Source organism: Leucopleurus acutus (genome assembly GCF_964270905.1).
Source record: "Leucopleurus acutus genome assembly, chromosome: 11".
NCBI classification, from domain to species: Eukaryota; Metazoa; Chordata; class Mammalia; order Artiodactyla; family Delphinidae; genus Leucopleurus; species Leucopleurus acutus.
Window position 1 is genome coordinate 73,541,321 of NC_139152.1, and position 26,616 is coordinate 73,567,936.

Here is a 26,616-nt window from a genome sequence, read left to right on the forward strand (position 1 = left end):
GGGGGAGAAGGAGGTTCAAAATTCAAAATGGTATGTAATAACAATGGAGGTGCAAATTCAAAATTCTGAGTGAAAATTATTGTCAACCTAGATTTTTATACCAAGTCAGACTAAGTATCAAGGAGGATTCTTTGAGGAGAGAATAGAGATTTCAGTCATAAAAGTTATGAAAAAGTTTAACTCTCATGAAGCCTTTTTCTCAGGGATCTACTGGAGAAGATGGCTTTACTACATGAGAGAGTAAACCAAAAAAGACATTGACATCAAATTCAGGAAATTCAAAATCCAACATAAGAGAGAGGAAAAGGAAATTCTTAGGTATGGAGAAAGAAGAGACAGCTGTGTAGCAGGCTTAGCAAACAGTCCAGATTGAAGCACATCAGAAGATCTGGGAGAGGTATGTCTAAGAAGGCAAAACTGGTAAAAGTGCCTGATGTCTCTGACATAATGAAAGGAGAATTTGGTGATGAATTAGTATTAAGGACTAATTAGTATTAAGGACTTTTTATGAATTACATAAAAAACTAAGAAAATAAATACATAAATAATTTAAAGATTAAAAAGTGAATTGAAAAAGAAAATGTATAGGGAATACAAAAAGTTGTGCAAGGAAGTAAAAGTAATTATAACAGACCACATGGCTCAGCTTGGAACAGCATTTCTAATCACAATAAGGATGGTATATTGACTGACCTCTAACTCTGATGGAAGAATAACAGGATGGGTAGTGTGTGTGAATGCATACAGGTGTCTGTGTGCCTGTGAAAGTGCTAAATCCTTATCTTCCTTAATGAAGAGTCATTAACAAATGCTTTATATTAAAAAAATAAAAAAAAACTATGAATTGGGAGATGGGGATGACATATATACACTATTGATACAATGTATAAAATAGATAACTAGTGAGAACCTACTGTATAGCACAGGGAACTCTACTCAGTGCTCTGTGGTGACCTAAATGGGAAGGAAATCCAAAAAAGAGTGGATATATGTATACATATAGCTGATTCACTTTGCTGTACAGCAGAAACTAACACAACATTGTAAAGCAACTATACTCCAATAAAAAAATTAATTAAAAAATTTAAAAACCCTTGTAATCATGCCATTTAGATACATGGAGGCAAACAACTAAGGAAAACAAACAGTTGGTTTCCTTTAGTCAAAAACTAGCTGGAAGATATGATATGTGGTAGGGGACACAGTTATTAAGTCTTGTAGAACTGTTTGACTTGTTAAATGCTATGCAATATTGTTTTGATAAACACAAAGTCCAAAACAAGCTTTTCTTAAAATACTCCATGAAGGAGCAATCTTAATTTAAAATTTTAGTCTCTAACTCCTAATCTGTATACTTTACTTTTTTTTTTTTCCTTTTTCTGGCTGCACTGCGCCGCCACTTGTGGCATCTTAGTTCCCCGACCAGGGACTGAACCCGAGCCCTCGGCAATGAAAGCGCGGAGTCCTAACCACTGGACCGCCAGGGAATACCAGGGAATTCCCTGTATATTTTTTTAATGTGCAACATATTTAATACATCTAAACCCAACAGGTTTCCTTGCCTCTAATCATCCTCCATCTTTTGCAAATGCAAATCTCACACTCCCTTGTTCAAAATCTTTCAAAATTTAAAAAGCTACTTTAAGATGTTCGCCTGTCGATGCAGGGGACACGGGTTCGTGCCCCGGTCCGGGAGGATCCCACATGCCGCAGAGCGTCTAGGCCCGTGAGCCATGGCTGCCGGGCCTGCGCGTCCGGAACCTGTGTTCCGTGGCGGGAGAGGCCATAACGGTGAGAGGCCCGTGTACCACAAAATAAATAAATAAATAAGATGTTAATTGTGTCCAAATAAAAACTAGTTTCATAGTGAAACAAGTTTGGGCAACTCCCCATCAAAAAACATTAAAACAGCTTTTTATAAGCTTCTTAGAGCTGTATGCTAGCATGCATTGTGAGTCTCCAAATTTGTTTTACTGCATCAGAAACCTGCTTGGGAAGTGCTGATCTACAGGATACAAGAACAAATTCCTCACCTTCATATTCAAGGCCCTTCTGATCGTCACATTCCAGTACCCACCACCACCACACCCTCTTCTAGTGAAGTTAAACTACTTGTAATTCTCAGAGGGTCTCTTAGCAGTACCTTTCTCCCTCTCTCCATTCAAATGGCACCTCTTTCAGAAAACTTTCCCCAGTCTCTACAGGCAGAGTCAAGGACTTCTTCCTTGAGGCACTCCCTATGCAGTGTTTAGTTCTTCACTGGCTGCCACTGTGCTTCAATGATTTACTTCCTTGTGTGCTGAACCTTTAGGAGGCAGCAACTACTCACCTGTAATGTTTCTGGACCAGAATATTGAAAACAGCTTCTTAAGGTTTGGAGGAGAAACAAATTATTATTAACCCAAAGTCTAAAAACACTTTAAATTAAATGAAGATATTTTAATTACCTTAGCGAAGATTTTACTACCACAGATGCATATTTGGTTACAGAAATACATCATGGCATTCAGTCTATGATGACAGAAATATCTGTACATGTGTGGTTAACTGAATTTTGGTAAGAATAATGCAATATAATTTAAAAAATAATGTAATCATATTTTAAACACAGCATGGAAGCTTGCTATCTAAAGGAATTCTGAAAGGAGTGGCTAAACAGGGGAAAAAGCCAGGCCTCTTTGCAATGTACTCACATTAGAGTCCCTTTAATTTATTGTTGTACATTTTATCTTAATGTTGAATTTACTAAATGTAAGTGCATATGTGTGTATACATACATACACACACCTATATACATAAAGAGAGAGACAGAGAATACAGTGTTTTAAAATGCTATTTCTGCCTGAAAAGTAAGAGACAGGTTTAAAAAGAACTAATCAATAGCAATTTCTCGGGCTTCCTTAGTGGCGCAGTGGTTAAGAATCCGCCTGCCAATGCAGGGGACACGGGTTCGAGCCCTGGTCCGGGAAGTTCCCACATGCTGCAGAGCAACTAAGCCCGTGCGCCACAACTACTGAGCCTGTGCTCTAGAGCCTGCGAGCCACAACTACTGAGCTTGTGAGCCACAACTATTGAAGCCCACGCGCCTAGAGGCCGTGCTCCGCAACAAGAGAAGCCACCGCAGTGAGAAGCACGCGCACCACATCAAAGAGTAACTCCCCGCTCGCTGCAACTAGAGAAACCCGTGCACAGCAATGAAGACCCAACACAGACAAAAATAAATAAAATAAAGTAAAGAATAAATTTTAAAAAAAGAGACACTTCATCACACACACACACACACACACACACAAAAGCAATTTCTTGTGGGTATCTAATAAAAGCCCAAGACAAATAATTTCGTCTTTCAGTTTTAAAATATGAAATTGAAGAACTGAACAAATATACAAAGTAAATTCAAGCTTGAGCAAGAGTGCTTTTAAGTCCAAGTCACTATGCACTTAGTTTTTCTCTGTGCATTTAAAATAAATTTAGATTATTTTTGACATGCTACCTTTAAAAAAAAAAAGTGGTAAAATGCACCTAAGACTTTCAAGGCTAAAAAATCAAACAGAGCAGCTGCTGTACTGTGTTTTTGTTTGAATTACTATATTTACCTGCATTTATTTAAAGGCCTTAGTATCTGCCTTAAACACCTAAGTTTTAGGAAGAAAGTTTTTGTTTTTTTAATATTAAAATGCATTGTATATAAATACCTTCCTGGTCAGCTGTCCAGATGAAAGTAGAAGTAAGAATCCTGCCAAATGCTCAAGAGCAGCAATGAGTGATCCCGTGTTTCTAAAATGAATGATCCTGTTTTGCTTACAGCCAAAGGAAAAGCCCTTAAATAGTCCTTATCCCTTCAGCTTCTTCTCCCAGCTCTTCAGAAGTTCACACCAATGCACCGCTTACCATAATAAGTTTGGGATAGGGCAGGGTGGGAATCTTTGGGTTCACAGCTATTGGTTGAGGGTACTTTACCCATATCACTTCCTTCTTCCATCTCCCTCACTCCTGTTAAAAGGCAGCTACCATGGTGGTGGTTCTGCTAAACCCCTATTTTAGCAGCAAAATACCAGGGGGACAAATTATGCAAATAAACATTGGTACACATAAATATTCTCCTTTCTGAAACACTTGGGGACACACTGTGTTTGAGAATTCAAAGTCTCTCATGCTTTAGAAAGATAATACGGCACATACCTTCTATCACAAATTCTCTCAGATAGGGTTACCATCCCATAAAAACACATTAATATCTCTACAATGACTATGAATGTTCATATTAAGTGGGACAAATAACATCCTCATATCATTCAGAATATTTTTTGCAATCAAATGATTCTGCTGTAAATTTAGGAAAAAAAATGTCAGTTTTCAGATTTTTGGATTTGAGAATTGTGATTATGAACCTGTATTTTCCAAAAATGAAATAAATCAAATTAAATAAAATACTTAAATTTTCTATGGCACTGAAAGTACAAAGATTCATTCCAACACTGAAAAATTAGAAGGACTGGATTCAAAGATATAACAATCTAATTTCAATTATTAAACATTTATGTAGGATATGTATTTTATGATACCTATTTTATAGTAAACACTTCATCAGTATTATGGCTACAGTATAAAGAAAATAATAATGAAATGCTAAAATTTCCTAGCACTTTTAATAATCAAATATAAATTGAGAACTTCGGTGGGGTACAGATCTTTTTTTTCAATCAAAAAAGATTACAAAAAAAAAGATTACATCTATTATACATGAAATGATTACTATTAAAAGTTACTCTTAAGACATTTTCAGTTGAGTGGAAGATTCTTAATCATATTCTTAATTTAAATACATATAACTGTTCTAAGCCTGTCTCCTATTTAAGAGGACTGCTGTAAGGTTTAGATGAGATGACAGACATTTATATATTTTACAGAGTACAAGGTAAATGTATGATATTATTATAACTGTTCAAAAGAAGTCACGTCATCTTCCAGCATCAAATAAAGGTATTATATAAACTAATCAGACTTATAAGCCAATTTAGGCTTACATATTATCCCTCAAGCTACTCTTGAGGGACAACGTTTAAAATCAACACTAATTTAGTAACAAACAAACAAACCAAACAAACAAAACCCAGCCAGTAAATTACATCTGAATATTTGAATTATGTTAAGTTCCTACCATTGCAAATCCAACATCAGCTTTCTTTAATGCTGGGCCATCATTTGTACCATCACCAGTTACAGCTACAACCTGGCGTTGTTCTGAGACAGTGCTGTCAATTATACCTGAAATAAAAGTAAGTATTTATGCTGTAAAAACAATCTGTTTAATTAATAAAGTGATTCTGCAGAATATGCTAGCTAGCCAGTTTTACAGACTCTAAGTTAAAAATAGGGGCTTCCCTGGTGGCGCAGTGGTTGAGAGTCCGCCTGCCGATGCAGGCGACACGGGTTCGTGCCCCGGTCCGGGAAGATCCCACATGCCGCGGAGCGGCTGGGCCCGTGAGCCACGGCCGCTGAGCCTGCGCGTCTGGAGCCTGTGCTCCGCAACGGGAGAGGCCACAACAGTGAGAGGCCCGCGTACCGCAAAAAAAAAGAGAAAAAGTTAAAAATAAATAATTAAACACAGAGAAATGGAAACTGCTGAGATGTTGGGCAAGGAACAACTCCAGAAATTGTTGTATTAGGAGTTATATCCTGTTTTAATCACTGAAGATAAACACAATTCACCTAAGGTATCGAAAGGAAATGTATTTAGATTTTATTGGAGAAGATGATATCCACAATTCAATCTAACATTCAGCATCTATTACTATTTTAGGAAGCAGAACGCATTTCTCTATTAAGAAATTGCGGAGTAATTGTAAAATCTACTCACCTTTAACCAGTGTATGTTTGTCAGTAGGAGATGACCTTGCAAGCACTCGAAGCTTTGGCCAAATCTTGTCTATCCGCTCTTGCTCAATCTATAAATTTTTGTCAAAGTTAAAACGTGCCCAAGCCTAGGTTTCTAATTCCAAGTTAGCGACCTAGCATTTGTATCAGTGGTTCTTAAAGTATGGTGGACAGACCAGCGGCATCAGCAACTCCTGAGAACTTGTTAGAAGAAATTGCCGAGCGAGACCCAAGGCCTATCTTATAAGACACTCTGAGGTGGGGCCTAGTAATCAGCATTTTAAAAAGCTCTCTAGTCACTCTAATGCAGAACCGCTGTTATATATATCATTACAAGATCAAATTCTAACCATCTCCCCACTGCCTATGAAAATGGAAACTCCTCAGCGTTAAGTAGTGCAGGGTTTGGGGTCCCCTAAAATATGTTCCATGGCAACTTTTCCAAACTCATCTCCCATTACTCGCTTACACATATTGTACTTCTTGGGCCCAGACTGAAAAAATGAAGCGCTCACTCCCTTTAGGACAAATTTCTTTATCACTTGTCCCCTTTATTTCCTAAAATGCTACTGTTTTGCTTCGTGGGGTGAGGGCTGCACTGATCCAGGTGCGATGCCTAACATGTAGTGCATATTCAAGATGTATCTGTCCAATGAAATTCCTAATATACTAAAAACATATCAACTTAAACAATAAAAAACGCTTACCTCTCCTTTTTCATTTCGTATTCTTCTGTTGAAATCTTTACCTTCTAGGCATAGGAAATCTTCCCCAGGATGTAAAATACCACATTTGGTAGCAATAGCCCGAGCAGTATTAATATTATCACCAGTGACCATCCTCACAGTAATTCCAGCCCTCTGACATTTCTTTATTGCATCTGGCACCTGGTTAATGTGGAAAAAAATTCACATGATGAAAGAAAATTAGTATTTCCAGGGTGGGGAAAAATCCCACCGAACAAATATACATTGCCTTATAGTCCCACAAATGACAACTTTAATTATATCTCAACATATTATTTCTTGAAGTAGTCCCAATAATCTCTTCTTTCCCCTTCCACTGCCACAGTCCTAGTTCAGGCTTCACTTTCAGTTATCATCTGACTTAAGTTGCTTACATTATTTATTTGCCAAAGGCTTTTTAAAGTGCCTTTTCCCCCTAGCAACTATTAGGCAATTCTTTCCTGGTTGGCTTTCCACCATTCTGGTTTTACTGCCCAGACCACACCAGAGTAAAATGTTGGTGTTCTTTGGGGTTAAGGGAGGCTCACTTGTTTTTCCCCATTCTTGATCTTTTAAGGGTTCTCTTACCTATTCTGGAACCTCCAACTACTAGGTACATGCTAATCACTTTCAGACCTACATATTTTCCCCAGCTCATTGTGAGAGCTGGATTCCTAGTTCCATCAGAAAAGTAGACATCAGAATTTGGGTGTCTAAAAGGGAAACGATGTTTTCTATCTAAGAGAAACCTAAAGATTATCTGATATCTTCAATCTCCTTACCCTACACATCCTTAAGGGCCAGCGAGTCCTGCGATTCTACCTCAAACCTTCCCTGTACCTGGTCTCCGATGTTTGTTGCCTGAGCTACTGCAATAGCTTTTTTTAATTAGCATCCCTGTGTTTATGTTCATTTCCCCTTTAAAACATCTGATATACCCGACAATACAGTTCTTTTTTTAATACAGTTTCTCAAAAATATATGATTCCTCAACTGTTATACTATAAACCACAAAGTTCTCAGTATAACAGAGTGTCACAGTTGAGCTTCAGAATAGCTCCCTAGTAGATAAAAAACAAGGATTTACTATATAGCACAGGGAACTATATTCAATATCTTGTAATAACCTATAATGAAAAAGAATAAAAAAAAGAAAAATATATGTATAACTGAATCACTTTGTTGTACACCTAAACTAACACAATATTGTAAATTGACTATACTTCAATTAAAAAAATACAAGATGACCAAATATTGCACTATTGAGCACCCTTACGCTTAAAAAAAATTCATTGTTTAGGTGAAATGCAAATTTAATCGGGTGTCCTGTATTTTATCTGGAAACCCTACTCTCGATCTAACTACCAGTTCACAGGAAATAGAAGGAATGCAATTGGCAAAATCCATTATAGAATGTAGAATACTCTCCAGGACACATGTCCTTCTACAAATAATTTCCAAAGAAACAATAGTTTACTTGCTAATTGAAAGAAAAAAACAATTTGTTCTTTGATAGAGAAATTGTAAGAATGGAAAAGGGAGGAAACCTATAGATCCTTTAGATTAAAAGAGACTTGAGAGTCATGGCAATAAATTTAATGTGTGGATTTTGGATCCCGATTTGAATAAACATTTGTGACACAATTTAGGAAATTTTAAAAATAATGAATATTTAGGAATTACTGTTATAAGTTTTAAGTATCATGGTTGTGTTTCACAAAAGAATTTAAAAAAAAAGAGTAGTTTCCTAGATTTATCTAAATTTTTTTTCTACTATACACAGCTTGATAGACGAATAATCAATATATTATTTTTGTGCCTCTGCTTCTGTAATTCTCTTTGCCTAGAAAATCCTTTCCTGTTCTTCTCTAACCAGAAAATCCATGTCGGTCCTACTAGAACAGAGGTCGCAAATGCAAATACCCACAGGGCCATGCAGGTAACAGAAATGAGGAAAAAACACTGAAAGTGACAAATCCAAGACAATCCTAATAGAAGAGCACTCAGCTCTAGTCTGTTTTTTTTTTAAATCACAGTGGAAATGTTGACAGAATCTATCATTTCAAGAGAAAACAGAAACCCAGATTTGTGTGTACTCTCTCAAACCTGATGTTTTAAACACACACACACACACACACACACAGTCCACAGATAACTTGATTGAAGGCTAACTTTGGCCTATACGCTGTTTGTGACTTCTATTGTAAACCGTGTAAATGTAACATCTCTGGGAGCTTTCATGGTCTACCTAGACAGAACTGTGCTTTCATATTATACATCCCTCTATTGTTTAAAAAAAATCAATATTTGATTTTGAAAACGCTGGTCTGCTGTATAAATGTATTTCTCACTTCTCATTTGAGATAGAAAGTAACCCAGATTTGTCCATCTTAGCACTCACTGGGTGGTACCCTGAGATCATTTGGAATAGGAAACAATGACTAAGAGGCAGAAACTGGTCTTGGTTAAAGCTATGTGGCAAATAATATTTAAGAAAGTAAACTAAATTTATTAATAGTCCACAAACCACCAAATACTTCCACTTAAAATTTACAAACTACCTCCACTTTTACAGATAAACTGAAGAGAAGCCAAGCATCTTGTTTAACTATCTATGCATATGCAATAAAGCTGGATTTATTCTAGATATCTAATTAATCAAGATTCTCTACATCAGAACTGTACAATCCAGAAGACCCACTTGGGAAAGCTACGTCCTATTAGATTGTCTCATTTTAGTATGAAAGCACGCATCTCACTTTGTGATACTGAAGAAATTAATTGCCACTTACATGTTTTAAAAAAGATAAAACTGTCCATCAACCTCAGTGCTAAGAACACAAAATGAGCAACACATTTTCCAAAGGACAAAAGTTGAAAACATCCTGATTTAGTATTATATTTAGATAAGATTTAAGCCATAAATCAATGTATAAAACTTCGAATGGTTTTCCTTTGACCAAAGGTTGGCAAACATGATCCACCTGGACGTTTCATAAGCATGTGAAACTCCAGAATCCCAAACTTGATCTCTAAATAGGCAGCTTCATCTGACTCTCTTATTACATTGGTAATACCATCTACCAGCCACTCAGTTATGCAAGTTGGAGACTGATTTCCCACTCCTCCAGAAGAGATCTAATTGTAGAGATATCTCAGTCCTATGCTTACTGCTCTAGCTACACACTTCCTCAAGAGATCTCCTTTAGCCTCATATGTGAATTCTCCAGCCTACTTCACTTTCAGGCTTCTAGGTTCAAGTGCCTGCTTGACATATAATTGGATGTTTCAGAGATCGCAACAATGTTAAAAGGAGTATATCCAAACCCAACATATTCATTCCTATTGGTTCTACCTCTATTTACTTTAAAATCATACCTTTCTTTCCATTTTCCCTGCCACAATTGTAGTTCTAAGCCATGGTCATCTCTTGCCTGGGATCACTGCAATAATCTCATTGGGTTCCCTGCTTCTACTCCTCTTTTTAATTCATTTCTTACATAGTACCCCAAATACTATTTTAACAACCTGAATCATGTCACTTCCCAGCCTGAATTTCTTCAACGACTTCCCAGTGAATTTCAGAATAAAATTCAGAGCCCTTATTGCCTAGTAAGGCCAAAGATAATCTCGTCTGCTTCTTCTTGTCCAAACTTACAGCCACGTTGGCCTCCTTTCCACCTCTGAAAATCTAAATACTTTCTCGCCTCAAGGATCCTGTATTTTTTGTGCCATTTTTCTGGAATACTGTTCTTGCAGCTATTTACATGGCTGGCTCACTTTTAGCCATCAGAACTCAACTCAAATGTTATATCTTCAGAGATCCTTAATGTGGTCTCTGTTATCTTTATTTTACCACCCTGTGCATATCCTTTATAGCCCTTATCACACTTGTAATAGTCATATCTGATGCTCCCCTGCTACCCCACGCCAATTAGAATATAAGGCCTATGAGGGCAGGGACCAAGTCTTATTCCTCACAGGATGTGTCTTCACTTGGCATACTGCCTATGTACTTATCACTTTAAATGTTTATCTGTTGTGTTACCTCTCTAGAGTATAAGTTTCATAATTATTTTGTTTAGTGCAGTATTTCCAGTTCCTAGAAGAGGGCCTGGCACTACACACTGGATGTTGAATCAATTAGTTGATGATAGCCACTGAACAAAAGCTGTTTTTGCCTTTGTGCTTTTATTCATGTTATTTCTTTGCTCACAAGGTGCTTACCGCTCACTCTCTCTCTTGGTCTAGCCAATACCTCTTCAACCTTTGAGACTCAAATCAGGTAATTAACCTCTAGGAAGTCTTACTTGACCCCTCTCATGGTTAACATAACACAGTGTGGTCTTTTAATCACATGTATTTTATACAGAGCTGGGTTTGAACACACTAGCTCTAATGTCTAGAGCTAACCTCTATACATCTCAATTTTTTTTCAACTTTCAAATAAGTAATAATACTTGTAACTCAGAGGTGACTATTAAATGAAATAATACATGTAAAGCACTTGGCATAATATGTGGCACACAGTAAGAATGCAATAAAAAGATATAATTACTTTAGAAGGTTGGGGGCTCATGTTCTGTGCTCATATAACATGCTCTGCATATGTATCTAACTATGTACTAACATCCTGGTTATAATTATGTGTTTGTCCATCCCTGCCCAGGACAGTGACTTCTTTGAGGCCAGTAACCAGATCTCAAAAAACTTTATGTCTCCAGTATCTTAGCATAGCTGCTGGTACACAGCAGTTGCTCAATAAACTTAAAAAAAAAAAAAAAAGATTTAAAGAAGAAAAGCAAAGTCTAGAGCTGCAGACTGTCCAGTATGGTAGCAAGATGTTTAAATATAAATTGAAAAAAAATATTTTTTAATTCAGTTTTTCAGTTGCACTAGCTGCACCTCAAAATCTCAGTAGTCACACGTGGCCAGTAGCTATGATATGGAACAACACGGAACAATTCTATGGTTGCAGAAAGTCCTATTGGACAGTGCTGGACTACAGACCATGAAAACAAATAACTTAATGGCATTTACTATGTAATTTAGTATAAATATAAATTGAAAAAACCTACCCAGTTCAAGGCACTGGTTATGCTATAAACATACAGGATTCCAAAGAGAAGTTAGCTAATTAAAAACCATAAACAGGTAGCACATGCATCACAAGCACTATTATTTCACTTATCTTGGATTCACATAGGAGAGAAATAAAATCACAAACACTAAGAAGTTTACTAGAAAACTGGTTACAGTTAGTGCCTTCTGCACATGCAGAACACAGAATGTTTCACCACCTCAGGTCTCACAGGATCTTCAATCCCCACAACAGCAATGCATGTAAGGCCGGTGACAATATCATTTTCATTATCCCATTCTGGTTCTGGTTCTCCTGCTGGGAAATCTCTGAATGCAAGACATATGGTTCTCAAGCCTTCTGATGCCATCGGTTCAATCACAGTTTTTACAATATCATCACGGTCCCTTGGTCTGAATACTTTTGCCTCACCATTAGCACTCAAGATTTTGAAACACCTATAAGGAAACGTTGAATCCAAACATCAATAATTAACAAAAATAATGGTTAATGCCATTTAAGTGAACTGGAAGGGCTAGAATCATGGAATCTGATTATCTGGAATTCAGAGAATTACGTATGTTGTGTTTTTACAGACTTAAATCATATTCACTTTTCACCCTCCCCTTTACAAAATACAGTTCTCTTTTTATGGTTCTCACTTGACCATTCTCCATTCAAGTTACTTTAGACACTTCTCTTTTGGAAATGCAGGGCTTCTAAATTTTCACAAAAAACCCTAGTGGCAGAGAAGAATAAACTATATGCCTGTCCATTTCGGTGCAGAATTAGACATTAACTTTAATTAACACAAAATTTCCAGATACTTCCTTCTTTTAAAGTAAAAAGCCACGTTCAATCAACCCTTACCTGAGATGCTGTTTCATCACCTATATTGCTTTAACCATGAAAGAAAAAAAATAACTTACTGTTAAAATAAGCACTCTATTAGAATGAGAGAGATAAAGCCAAAATAGTTTTAGTTTCAGTGAAACTAACTACCACTCTTTAACTGTGTAGTAAATAAAAGTTACACTGTATACTTCCCTATTTAAAGTTTATTTTTTCACATTGCCTCTTTATGTTCCTCTCCCTTGGTGATGCCACTGCCTCCTGCTTCTAGGCAGGTGATTCCCAAATCCCCATCTTCTGTTTTGATCGTTTTCCAAAGCTTTCCACTCTGACAGTCTACTCAGATGTTGTACCGTACCTTAAATTTACTGCATACAAGACTAAAGGCTGTCTCCTTACTGCCCATTGAACAGACATCAACATTACTCCCAATAATTTCAATGTTAAGTCTAAACTCTCACCTGAATACTTCCTTTCTCCTCATCACCTATATAGTATTAACTCCTAAGTCCTATGTATTTGTCCTCTGACCAGTCTTCCGAATGTTTCCTCTCCTTTCTATTCCCCCTGCTACTCTACTGCCTTCTTCTGGCTCTTACTTCAAGCCAGAGCTACTGTAATAGGCTTTTAAATGATATTGGTCTCCAGTCCATCCTTCCCTCCAACCCCAACCCACCTTATTCCCTGATGCAAGAATTATCCTCAGTCCCACAGCTATGCTCATTCTGCTACCTGATGAAAAAAATTCTTCAGCTGCATTATCTGGCCTACTTAACTGTTTTAACTACTCAGGCTAACATTTAAGAGACTCCACAACAAAAAGAGTGGAAAGAGTTATTGTATACTTAATATACTCCATGCTGGATGTTTTACAGGCATTATTTTATCTCAGTGTCTTAGAATTGGTGGTCATCATCCTCTTTTTCAGTGAAGGAAAATGGAAGCCAAAGGAAGAATCTTCCCAGCATCCCAAAACTACTTAGTTGCAGAAGAGCCAAAGCCTGATTTAGTTTTGATTGAAAAATCTCCCCCATACCATCTACCTGCTTCCCAGCAAGCCACGATGCAAGATTTCTAACATTTCACAGAAATCAGATAACCAAGCATATGTAAAGGGAAGAAAGATGTCCTGTGTGACACAAAAGCCCATCACCACTCAGATGCACTGTATGACTATTAGCTATTCCCCCAATATGGTCTGCATATTCCCACTTCCTTCCCTCCAATGTGGCTTCCTTCAACTTGATCTTACTTCATACCGAAACCTATCTTAAATGCTACACCCTTCATAGTTATGACCTCTCGTCTTAAAACTTTGTGTACATCTGTCATATTCTGCATTTTCATTTATATGTATTTTCTCTTAAACCTGTTAGATTATAATCTGACAAGTGTTCATTAAGATAACACTGGATTATAATCCACATATAAGCTAATTAAAATTGGAAATATTTTAAATATTGCAATTTCAAGTGAGTTCTAATTTTCCAAAAATGCTCTTAATTAAAAAAAAAAGTTTTCTGCTTCTCTACTGGAATTAAAAAAAAATCAAAATAATTTCAACACCTGTAATAAAAAATAAGCATTAGGGAAATTATACATAAACATGTGATGTCAAAATTGAGGCGACTGGTGTGTATAAGGACAGTACAAAAGAAAAGATTACCATTCAAAATGACAGCAGATATTTAAATACGACACTGCAGCAGCATAAATATGATAAAACCTCACTCTGATATAAAAGGATTCTCAAGATCTAGTTTTAATGCTTTGCTGTTCTAAAAACTAATATATAATTCATTCATCACTGTCTACAATGCAGTGTTGAAGACATAAACTGCAGTTTTTCTTCCCAGAAGGCTTTTATTTTTCATGATCCTACATAACAATGGAGTCAACATGTCTAAGAACAAATATCAATGTTCACTTCATTAAACCTACCAGATTGAATGTAATGGGCTTATTTTCCCTGTAGCAAAATACTAAGAAATAAAAGAAGCTGGAGTATAAAAATGACAGAATACCCTGGGCAAAAAAAAAAGAGCAATACCATTAAAATATACTAAAAAAACTCCAAGGTCCTAGCAAATGCCTGATATTCACAAAAAGAAAATAGCAACAATATTAACATAGTAGATATTTCATAAAGCAACTATAGTTAGCAATTATTCATCTAAGCATTTTACTCTTACTTTTTCAGAATTATCTCAGATGCACCCTTGCTGAATATTCGATAACTTCCATCTGAATTTTTCAGGACAGTACTCATGGACTTTCTAACAGAATTGAAGGTGTAGACTTTGTACAGTGCTTCTTCTGGTATTTCATTTCTAACATCCTGATAATCCCGTTTTAAATCCAAAAGAAGTCCCAACAAGGCACATTCAGTTTTATTACCAACATGACGCGGTAATCCACCCTCTTTCTCTGGTGGCTATAAGAAAAAAAGGTTTAGAAGCTAGTATCATCTTGTTTCTCTACGACAGTTTAATTTATAATGTAAAACAGAATGAGACATTCTAAAACAAAATTATACAGAAATTATATAGAAAACTTCTATTAGTTTTAGCATTTCAAAGAGGGACACAGAAAAAGTAAGGCAGAAAGAAGCTCTGGAGCAAAGATGACATGGATTCCAATCTCAGCCCTGCAAGTTACTAGCTATGTGAACTTTTGACAAATTACCCCAACTGCTGTGGTCCTTGGCTTCAGCATCTGGAAAATAGGAGCTCTTATGACCCAAGAATTAAATAAGAAATGTAACTTTTAAAGTTGGTTCCTGACACATATGGGACTTAAGAAATTTTAATTCCTTTCCTTTTCTCTTGTTTTCACTGAATGTTTACATTAAATAATTCAAAATTAAATCTACTTTACCGATTTTTATGGCTTAAAATAAAAGTATAAGCATTAAAATGAAGCACTGTTGACTTAAATATATATATAAACTTTATTTCCTTCATAGTATCTTCACAAATACCTTCTTATGTAATCATCACAACAGTATTAAGGGCAGATGTAACCATCTTTACTGAACAATTGAAGAAAGCAGAAACTAACACACCACTGTAAAGCAATTATACTCCAATAGAGATGTTTAAAAAAAAACAATTGAAGAAAGTAAAGCTCAGACTTTCAGCTAAGCAAAGCTAGATCTAGAATCAAGATCTCATAACTTTCCAGTCCAATAATCCAATTCATGAAATACTAATTCTGTTTACGGTCTTCACCCACAAATCACCAGAACACATATCAGCCAAACAATTTCATGCTTTATGTTACAAATAAGACTTTTAAAACTTGCGAAGTTAAAAATATTTTATTCTAAGGTAGTACAAGTCTAGAATTACTTTATTCAGTTAGTCCCCAAAGGTTTAAGGATCACCTTATAGGTAGGATCTACTGAGAAACCAAACAGAGCATATAGCAAGCATATGTAAAACATATTATTTTAAGTTGAAATCTAGTTTCAAAATCTTCTCTAGTAAATTAACTTTCTATAGTAAGATAGACTAGTCTTTCACAAAATGAGCAAAGTAAAAATTTAAAATTAAGGACTTATTCTGGTTGTTAGGCTCAAGAGTTTCTAAACGCAGGAAATTCAAAATACAGGAGAAGAAAAATACAAATAAACAGAATGTATATGTTGATCAACAGATCTTACTAGTAACACAAATTGTATCAAAAGAAAAATTAAATACAGTATATGGATATATGCCTTTTAAAAACAACACAATTCACCTCTTCAATTTATAAATAGTAATGATAGAGCTTAAAAGCTACCTACAGTCAAATCATCACAAATTGAAAAATTAATTTTCATATATAAATTTTCATATACAAATTAATTATATTAATTTATTATTAAAATAATTAAGAAAATATTATTAAAGAAAGCTTACCAATATTTTTGATGTATAAGCACAATTCACAGAAAGTCCTGTTACAAGGTAGGACAAAATATTTGGTGGAATAGCTTCTGGTTCAGGAATCTTTTTATAATGCTTTTCATTTATGTAAGCTTGAACAACTGTCATTCTGTTCATTGTCAATGTTCCTGTTTTATCTGAACAAATAGCTGTAGCATTTCCCATGGTTTCACAAGCATCCAGATGCCTCACTAAATTATTATCTTTCATCATTTTCTACAGTGACCAAAAAAAAGTAGTTAAGCTACATATAAAACCGATGACCTCATTATATTAAAATGATTATAAACTGCTTTAAAATCAGAACTAAAACTCCCAACTTTACATGGATACACAGTATAAAGCACCAATTTAATACTGGAAGAATTTAGTATATTTCACCTATTCAAATAAGCTAAACAGAGTACCAGCTTTCCGTGGTTTCAATCATTTCCCCACTACATAACATAATCTAGTAAATAAATACAGATACCTGCACCCATATGCAAATCATGTTGACTATATGCCTCCAACACTTCTGTGAAGTGTCCTCAAATTACAAGAGCTATAATAATTTGTACTCTAAGTACAGAGGTACTTACAGCCATGTAAGAGTATATAACACGTAAGGATTAAGTCTCCTTATTAAGTGGAAAACAAAACATTCTAGTATCAGTCACCAAGAAAAAAGTAGCTTATCAGTTAAATATAGAGTTTGTGGGCATGTAGCTGCCTGACTTTTTTTTTTTCCTTTTGACTCTGATAGACTGAGGTAACATAACAAAACCAGAAAGGATAATTTTTATCTTTTCCATATGTTGGTACACTTGGTCTTCTCATCCTCAGGATCACCCCTTCCTCTTATTTACAAGAAAAAGATAGTTTCTAAAAAAACCAAGAGTCTCACTGTAGCTCCAAAAAGCATTTAGGTTAAAATGCTTGATAACTCATTCTTAAAACATACCTGGAATGGGTTAAAACCTGTAAAGAGTTATTTTACAAAGTATGTTCTGTGACTATTAATATGCAAGATACTGCAAGAAACTGATTCCTTGAAGAAATAAATATGGGGAAGGAAGATTACTGTGATTTACATTAATACTGAACATTAAAATAAGGAAGTTCGGCAGTAAAGAAAATGTGTTCAGTTTTGCCAAACACTAACAGAGGAGCCATAAGGACCACACCTCAATGAAAAGAAAAGTGACTGATAACATTTGGGCTAAAATAAACATTTAATAAAAACTTAAAGAAAAATGCTCTTATTTATTTTCTATGAAAGGACTGCAAATCAATCCTGCCTATATCTTTTTGATCAATTGAAAAATTAATATCATTAATGACTATTCAAAGTGAACTAACGACTGTATTGATAAAATGACTGATTTTACCCATGTGTCTAAAACTTACATTTACCCCAATTATTTCTAATTATTTTAAAACATCAAATAGATGATTACACTGTATTTCATTACTACTTTGACACATTTACCATTTTACTTTTGAAATAAAAGATGTGAAATGCCTGAAAATAAACTCAAACAGTAAGCAAAAAATATTCTTATCATGACACATCTGTTGAAAATTCTTGGGAACACTGAATACGAGTGCTGGAGCAGAAACTATGACCAATTACTTTGTGTTGCTCTCTGTCAGCAATGCTACTTAAGGAGAAATATTAATTAATATTAGAAAATTGATAAGAGCAGCATTCTTTCATCAGGTATAATTCTACATGTGAAGCCACCTTTTCCATATAAGATATAAAATTGATTAAAAAGTAGATTAATAATCTTCAAACAGAATATTCCTTTAGGTAACCAGCAGCTAGCAGAGCCACTGAAGCTCATTTTTTCGGCATTCTACTAAGAACAAGGAGGAGTTAGCTACTGTAAATGGAGTGGTCAGAGAAGGTGACATGTGAAGAGACCTGAGTAAAGTTAGACAGCTGATGATTCAAAGGAAGGAACACATGGGTCCTAAAGTAAGAACAGGGTTGGGGTATTTGAGAAACAGCAGGAAGGCTGGTGAGGCTGGACCAGAGGGGGAGAGAGAGGTGGGAGATGAACACTAGAGGAAAGCAAAGGCCAGATGGGGCAGGGCCCTGCAGGCCATAGCAAGAAGCCTTGGATTTCATTCTGACAAGAAGCCACTGGAGGGTTTTACAAAAGGAAACAAGATGATCTGAATTAATTTTTAGAAACATGAGTCTACCATGTGAAGGCAGGACCGTGGGGTCAGGAGGGTCCAAGTGTAGAAACAAGGAGGCCTTAGACGGTTGGATTCAAGTAAACCTCTCTGCTCTTGTACCACAGGCAAATGACAAACATGCTTACTTCTATGTTATAGATTGGAAACAGGAGGGGACAGGACAACATAACTATCATATGAGGAAATTTAAGCTAGAACCTTCCCCAGCAGAGTTATGCTTAGCTTTGTGTCAAGTCTGTCATCCCAGGAATGTATAGGTCTCGATGCAGAGATCTTCAACTGGGGGGGAGGAGAAGGGAATCAATGACAGCGCTAAAGAAAACAGTGTAAATTTATGGAAATCCCCTAGTTCCAGAGCCCAAGAGAAAAGAGCAACCAGTTGTACATTTTCTACACCAGTTGAGACTTTCTTTTCTACTTACCTTGACTGAATAAGCCAGTGAGATAGTGACTGCGAGTGGAAGACCTTCTGGCACGGCTACCACTAAAACCGTAACTCCAATAATGAAGAACTTCACAAAATACTGTATGTAAATCGGTGTGCACTCAGCAAGCCACGGTCTCTTCTGAACCCAGAATGTATCAATTACAAAATATAATACGAGAATGATAACTGTGATGGCAGACATCAATAAACCTACATAAAAAGAAGGAAAATATAATTGTTAAATATTCTAGACACGATTCATTGTCAGTTACATATTAGCCACTGGAAGAATTACAACTACTTTGGTGATATTTATTTTAATTTCACTGAGAAACGGTTACATCCTTTTTTGTGCTTAACTCATCACTTGACATTATCAGATTTAATTTCTGCTTCCAAGTATAGTCCCGAAACCCAGGAGAAGTGAGAAAAAAGTGTTTATGATTCTTTTCTAGACTTAATTGTATCTTCAGTCTTCTACTAAAGCCGAGACAAAATAATAAGCAATGACAAGGAAATACCAAAAGCTTAGTATAAGCTGGTGCTCTACACATTGGCAAGCTGCTTTCATGACAAAAGAGAAGTTGATAAGAACCTGACCAATGGGGAGACCTGGAATTAAATACCAAACCCCATGTTCTTTACGAAAAAAACACAAATTACCAAAATTACTTAATTTTTTTCATCTATCCTTACTGCTTTATTAACTTAGCAAACCAACAGTTAATCATATATTACAAATCATTTACACCTTTCTGTTTTGTGGGATATTTAGCCCCTTATAAATGAGTATTACAAAATAAGGCATGTCCACCTATCTGGGTCTAAAAATCCAATTCAATGTCTACTAAAATATCATCACCATCTTAAATCCACCCTTTTCCCCAACACTGTATGAGTCAGTATTACCATTTGGCTACATACTATCAAAAGCAAATATTTGCTATTAGATAATAAGCTTTTTGAGGACGGAAGCAAAAATTAACTTTTTCCAGCATAGTCCTAGGAAGTAACAGAATGATGCAATGTAAGTGACTTTAATAGTGTAGTCTGATTTAGCCCACACGTGTTCTTTCATAAAGATACTATTGAAGGGCATGCTATGTTTTTAGCTAAAGCTGTTTTATTTCCTCTGAAGAGGAGTTCTGTTAACAGGTGTTTTCTAGTGATGGTTGTAATTTATAACTTCAGCCTCACCAGGATGATCCATTCTAACTCTAACTAATCCATTCAATTTAAGTTAACTATAACTTTTAGAAAAACACACACCTAATTTTTTTTCATTGTCAGAACAAAGATAAGAAAATGTGTGGTGAAATTTCTTTTTATTAAAATATAGCTGGGTAATCTTTACGGAGTAACCTCTCTGCTAAGCCCTCTCTCTATTGCCCCCAGAAATTCAGAGAGGAGCATGCGGGCTTGTGAATTGGGCAGCCTTAGGCGCTAATCCTAACCTGACCACTTATTTATTAGCTAGTTGACAGAGGACACTCCCTCTACATAAAATGAGGGTAACAGTTCCCAAGCTGCAAAATATTATGAGGATCCACAGTAACTCAAAGGCCTAGTACATTGTAGATAAAACTGAAAATATTTTTATCTCCTCTTCCACTCACAAAGCAATGATTTCCAGTCTTAAGTGTGTCAAAGATGATTTTTAAATAGAAAGGCAGCATATTTTAAAACAAAACATCTTATTTTCTCGTATGTATCATACCTGCTTTGCCAATCTGAACAGCCAGCTTTGTTAGTTTCCCTTGTAAAACAGATTTTTCCTTTTTTGGCAAATTTGCTTTCTTTTTGTCTTTTTCATCACCATCTCCACCTTCTTCACTCTTCAAAGGCTGCATTTCCATGGCTGCACCATCCTGGGCTTTTGCTACATTGAAGAGCAAATATAACTTCACTACATTTTAAAGGCACACGTAACTGTTAACATTTTCAAGGAATTTTTGGGAAAAAAAATCAATTTCTTATAGAAACACAAAAATTTAAACATTTAGCTTCCTGTGTATGTCTGTGCCTACCCAGAGAAAATAAGACAATTAGTGACACTAGGTTTTGAAACTCTGTACCAGATTTGAGAATGTTGAGCTAGGAAATAGGGATGAGGCATAAGAAGAAATACAGGGTCCTAAAAGAGCTAAATACCAAATCATTTTTCTTCCTGTGTGTTGTGTTAGATAATGAGACTCATTCCAAACACCATAAATCCCTCCCTCATAAGTTATGACCAGAATGTAGAACATTATGTAGGACCACACATATAGAGAAATGCACATATGCTTACAGACTATTAAATAGCTGCAAAAAAATTTACATTTTATATTTTGTTTCTTATGCATTTTTGCTAGCAATCATATTGTAACCAATGATAAATACTGAAATGCTTAAGTTTAAAGTTACCTACATCTGGACCTTTCTAAGCTTACTACCACAGGTCATAATTAAAGTCTTATTAACATTGTAAAGGCAGCATGAGTCAGGCACTGACAAAAGAGACATTCACCCAAGTAATACAGATTGTTAATCTTCCGTATACATCCTACTTTCGGATGAATACAGTACACAAGAGATGTATTTGTGGATATAATGAGAACAAGCTAAGTGTACTTTTATCCTCCTGAATTTACCTTTGTTGCGATTCTCAATAGCTCCGTCTTGTTTCTTATCTGTAGGAACAAAATGGGAATTAAAGCTTTCCAAAAGAAATGAATACAGCCATGTTAAATTATGCAAAGGTAGCTCACATTTCTATAACAGAACTGTTACACAATGGTGTGTGTGTGTGTGTGTGTATGTGTGTGTGTACAGATTAGAAAGCATTTGGCCCATAATGACCTTCTGGCTCTATCACTCCCTAGGTCTTAACCATGGGGGGACACTCTCAAATAATTTGGGGCATCTATACTTGGTTGATTTCTCCATAAGACTTTACTCTTTTTTATGCTGCAATACACCCACATATGGTACAAGAGGTTTTCAAACTAAATACAGATATAAGCCTAAGAATGTGGAAAAGGGAAGGGGTAGAGGGAGGAAGGAATGTCATAGGAAGACAACAGGCACACAGGAGAACTCTGATGGGAATGAGAACCAAATTGGTATGTATAAAAGATAGGGGAGGCAAGCAAGTAAAACTAGAATATGAAGGTACAAAATAAGACAGTAAAACTACTAGTTAAGGTAATCCCCCAATTCACTTAGATTTGGAGGAAAACAGAAAGATGAGAATGTCTAATGTAAAAAGTAATCAAGGAGGGAATGGGTCTATTGTTTGGAGTAGGGAGTATAATATTAAAAATGACGAAGAGGAAAGAGAACCACTCAGCCTATTCTTCTTTCAACTTCTCTATCAAGGACACCTACCTTCAAACTGGAAAACGTGGAACAAATATGGTCAAAGAGGAACAGATGCTCAAGACAGGTGAGGAGACAGAATACCTAGGTACTCTGAATGAGCCCAACTTTGGAAAGAGACCAAACATTCACATTCCAGATTATGAAGGCAACTGAGACAGATTACCCTGGATTATATTAATATATGATATCAATTTATTCAGGGGAATGGTAAAAGAGATGGAAGTCCACAGATGGAAAAACGGTGTCTCCATTCCACACACACACACACACACACACACACACACACACACTCCCACTCTCTCTCTCTCTCTCTCTCTCTCTCTCTCTCTCTCACGAAGAATCAAAAATAGCAGTCAGTTAGATGTTAATTCCTGGGAATACTCTTGACTGGATTAATAAAAATAGGTATATAAGATCTTAGGAAAAAAAGGTGCTTGTTGGAAAAGAAACTGTAGGGTCAACAAGAACAAGGTCATGATGTGAACTTCCCTTTCTTTTTTTAATAGGGTCTGTTGACTTTAGTCTCCTGTAAATTAGGATGCAACACAATATATGGTGAAGAGCACAAACTTTTGAGTCAGACAAGTGGGTCTGATCTGCCACTAATTAGATCTTCGACTTGGAGCAAGTTATGCAACCTCCATAAGCCTCAGTTTACTTGTCAGCAAAAAGATAAATAGTCTTTTCTGTATGGTTGTAAGGATTATTGAGATAACGCATATAAAGCGGTCCAGAAATGGTATCAGCACTACGCACTGGACCCTTAGGGCAGCACGTGGAGGGCTGCTGCGAGGAGTGGGACAGGAAAAACCTACAGCGTGGGGCCTGCCTCCCTTGCCGCAGCCAGAACTCTTCAAACATAGTTCTCTTTGAAATCAAGATTTCACAGCTCAAGACAAAACCCAAAAACCGAACCAAAACACCTAAATATTAAAAACACTGCTGTAGATATAGCAAGCCAAGATTTTAGTAAGGCATTTATTTTATAAGATCTCAAAATACTTACGTGTGTGAGAGAAATATGGACTTACTAGCCCAAGTAAAATTAAATAAATCTAAGCGGTTAAACCACAGTAAAGTGCTATTGCCCTAAAGGGAAAAACTCTGGAGTAAAGGGTGAGGAGGGCTTTTTTAAAAAGGGGACATACTCCGCAACTAAGTGATCCTGAGCTATTTCCCTATGTATAACAGCTTCTTATAAGATCCTTGTGGATAAACTATGGTTATCAAGTTTGCTGATAACAGATTCCCCTTGGAGGGACAGCAGATACAATGGATCAAGACTAAAATTTTAAAACCTTGATATCTAATGATGGGCTGAATATAACAACGCAAACACATGAGGTGTCAAAGTGAAGTACTGATCTTATGTCTAAAAACCAAGTACATAAGTACAGACTGGGAAATGTTGAGTAGTAGAAAACTTGAAAAAGATGAAAAGCTCAATGAGGCCAAAAAGTGATATGGTTGACAAGGAAAGCTCCTACTGAAGTAGCAAAAAAATAAGCAAAGGAAGTGGGAGTTTAATTCATTTTGCTGGTCAAATGACAGGGAGATTTTAAAGTATTCAAGGACATGCTGAATACATCTGGCTATGGTAAAGCAGGATTGATATCTTCTTTCATAAAGCCCTCCTCGGACTACTAAGTCTTAAAAAAAAAATTCCCCCTCCATCAATTCTACCTCTTGAAAGTACTATGTTGGGTAACTAATTTTGTAGAACTCTTCATTTCAAAATCTGATGAAACAGGTATTTTTTGGATGAGTTCTTACAATCTAGCTGCCGTATTTCCAAATACCAATTCTTATAGCATATTGCTATCCTTACTTTTCTTTTCCTTTTTCTTCTCATCTTTCTTCTCTTCCTCTTCACCTCCAGCTCCAAGTAAGGTAAAGATAATTCCAGTTTGAGAATTTATACCCACAGCAGTAACTACCATTCTTCCAGAGCCTTCCATTACATGAGTACCTACGACAACAGAAAATGTGTTTTTAAAATTCAACAACACATTAAAATAAAACCAAGATTCTTGTGCTTAAGGTTTTAAGTCTGTAATAAGTCATCTGAGTTCAAAGCTCACTCTACCAGTCATTTATCATGTGATACTGGGCAAACTGTAACATCTCAATTACTAGTCCATAAACGTGGATAACAGTACCTACACTCTGTAAAAATGAGACGCAAATTAAGTCTGTAAGTGTAAAGTGTTTGGGACATTGCCTGGTATTTTAGGGGTTCAATGAATGTTCAATATTTAAATTATAACTGTATTATTATTATTAGGGACAATTCACTTATAAAGAAATGTGCTTACAACAAAAAGGATCACACAGCAACAACTGACATATTCCTAAGCCAACCCCACCACCTTTCCCTAACCCAGGCTTTCATGCCAGCCCACCTAGATCACTGCAACAGCAGCCTAGCTAGTTTCTGTCTTTCCAGTTCATCCTGAAATAGGTTTACCCTTCCTAAGATGTGATTTTATCATAAGCCTCTCATGACTCCAAAACTTCTGACCCTCACTGACTACTGGATAAAGTTCAAAGTCTTCACATGGAGACCAAACAACACTCCGAACTTTTTCATCCATTAGCCTAACATAAAACTCCATTACGAAAAGCTGAGGAGCAGAGATGGGAACACTGACTGAATTCTGACTGTCCCTCACAACAGTCTTGCAAGCAGCAGGCATTATTATTCTTATTTCCTAGAAACTTGCCCAATGTTACACAACTATTAAGTGACAAGGCAGATTCAATCCAGCTCTGTCAGAGCACAGAGGGCATATTCTTCTTATGATATAATGTCACTAAGGTTGCTCACAACTCTCCAACCTGTACGACCACACCTCTACATCTTTCCCTCACTCATTAAAAGGCTTCCCACCTCTCTAATATTTTTGTGAATTTTAAGTAACTTTCAAAACTTAACTCTTTTTAATATACTCAATAAAGTCTTCTTTATAGTTATCACTTATTTATTTGATCTCCTAGTTTACAACCACCTGGAGGGCAGGGTCTGTAGCACATACTGTACCATCCTGTGTACCAAAACAATGTTCAATGGTAATTTGCAAAATGAGATCGTAAAGCATATGTACTTACTCCAGTACTTAAAAATTTATATTTGGCTGTTAATTACTAAGTAATTTATCCAATATGTTTTTGGCCTTTGATTTTCCTGCTTTAAAAAATCTATATTCTGACTATTTCACTAATTATTAGCTTCTTTGCCAGTAAAAATGCAAGGGAAACAAGAAATTAAATTAAGGACAGTGAAACAATATTTATTGAGCAAGGACTAAATGTAAAAGACAGGTTGTTTCTTTTAACAATTCTAGCTTTCAGCAAATTTCAGTTTTTTATGTTCTGTTCTTCTCGACCACAGGTAATCAAATGTTGGCAGGTAATATGCTCAGGCAAAGTAAACAGTTTTTGTTCTGGTCATATCCCTACCGCTAACTGAATAACTGCTTTTAAACATCTAAATTTAAAAAGCCAAGAACAGCAGTTAAGAGATGGCATCATGAGAATAAATTTAAAAATAAATGCATTTCATGTTTTCAGTACATTTTTGGAAGAGGGAAATAAATGCAGAAAAACTTTCCCACCCGTACTGTGATAAGGAACTCCAGAAAGTTATTTCAGTCTTTTCTTAAACATGGAAAATTTATAGAGTCCTCTTGGTATACTTGGTGTGTTGGGAACCTGAGTCTACAAAAACTTACCAGCCATCTCTGTTAAAACAGAAAAGGACCAAGGTTCCGTTAAAGGATGTCATTCTGAAGAGCTAAGCACTGTGTGAATAAGCTAGATGTACATCAAAGCCCATGAAGTATACATGGCAAAAAGGCAAGAGGAGACTACCTCAGTTCACCAAATACTGTGGCCTGGTCAGTCTGTGGCAGTTAGGTATGACCAGCCAGCTTCCCTCTCCTTTGGAAAAATCACAGATTTTACTTGGCTAACATTAACCACAGTTTCTTAGAAGTATGGTAAAATAAGTATACATTAAACTTAAATACATTATATATCCAAGATATTTCTATTTGGAATGAATTTCAAGCAGAGTAATATAAAGAAAAATTCAAATAGAGTAGGAATGTTCTTAGTAGTGCAGGACACTGAAGGTATACAAATCCCAAGATTTTTTCAAAGAAACAAAAGTCT

General features: G+C 36.0%; 1 protein-coding gene across 1 annotated transcript in view; it reads right to left on the reverse strand.

Moving 5' to 3' along the window:
• ATP2B1 (ATPase plasma membrane Ca2+ transporting 1) overlaps positions 1-26,616 on the reverse strand; it is a 74,407-nt gene that overhangs the window by 19,736 nt on the left and 28,055 nt on the right. Inside the window, exons 5-14 of the mRNA XM_082850513.1 lie at positions 24,272-24,412; positions 21,714-21,752; positions 20,798-20,959; positions 19,076-19,290; positions 16,437-16,679; positions 14,727-14,968; positions 11,903-12,140; positions 6,585-6,764; positions 5,861-5,948; positions 5,162-5,268 (exon numbers count right to left, since the gene is read on the reverse strand). Coding sequence (XP_082706639.1) covers positions 5,162-5,268; positions 5,861-5,948; positions 6,585-6,764; positions 11,903-12,140; positions 14,727-14,968; positions 16,437-16,679; positions 19,076-19,290; positions 20,798-20,959; positions 21,714-21,752; positions 24,272-24,412 — 1,655 coding nt within the window. The remainder of the gene's footprint in view (positions 1-5,161; positions 5,269-5,860; positions 5,949-6,584; positions 6,765-11,902; positions 12,141-14,726; positions 14,969-16,436; positions 16,680-19,075; positions 19,291-20,797; positions 20,960-21,713; positions 21,753-24,271; positions 24,413-26,616) is intronic.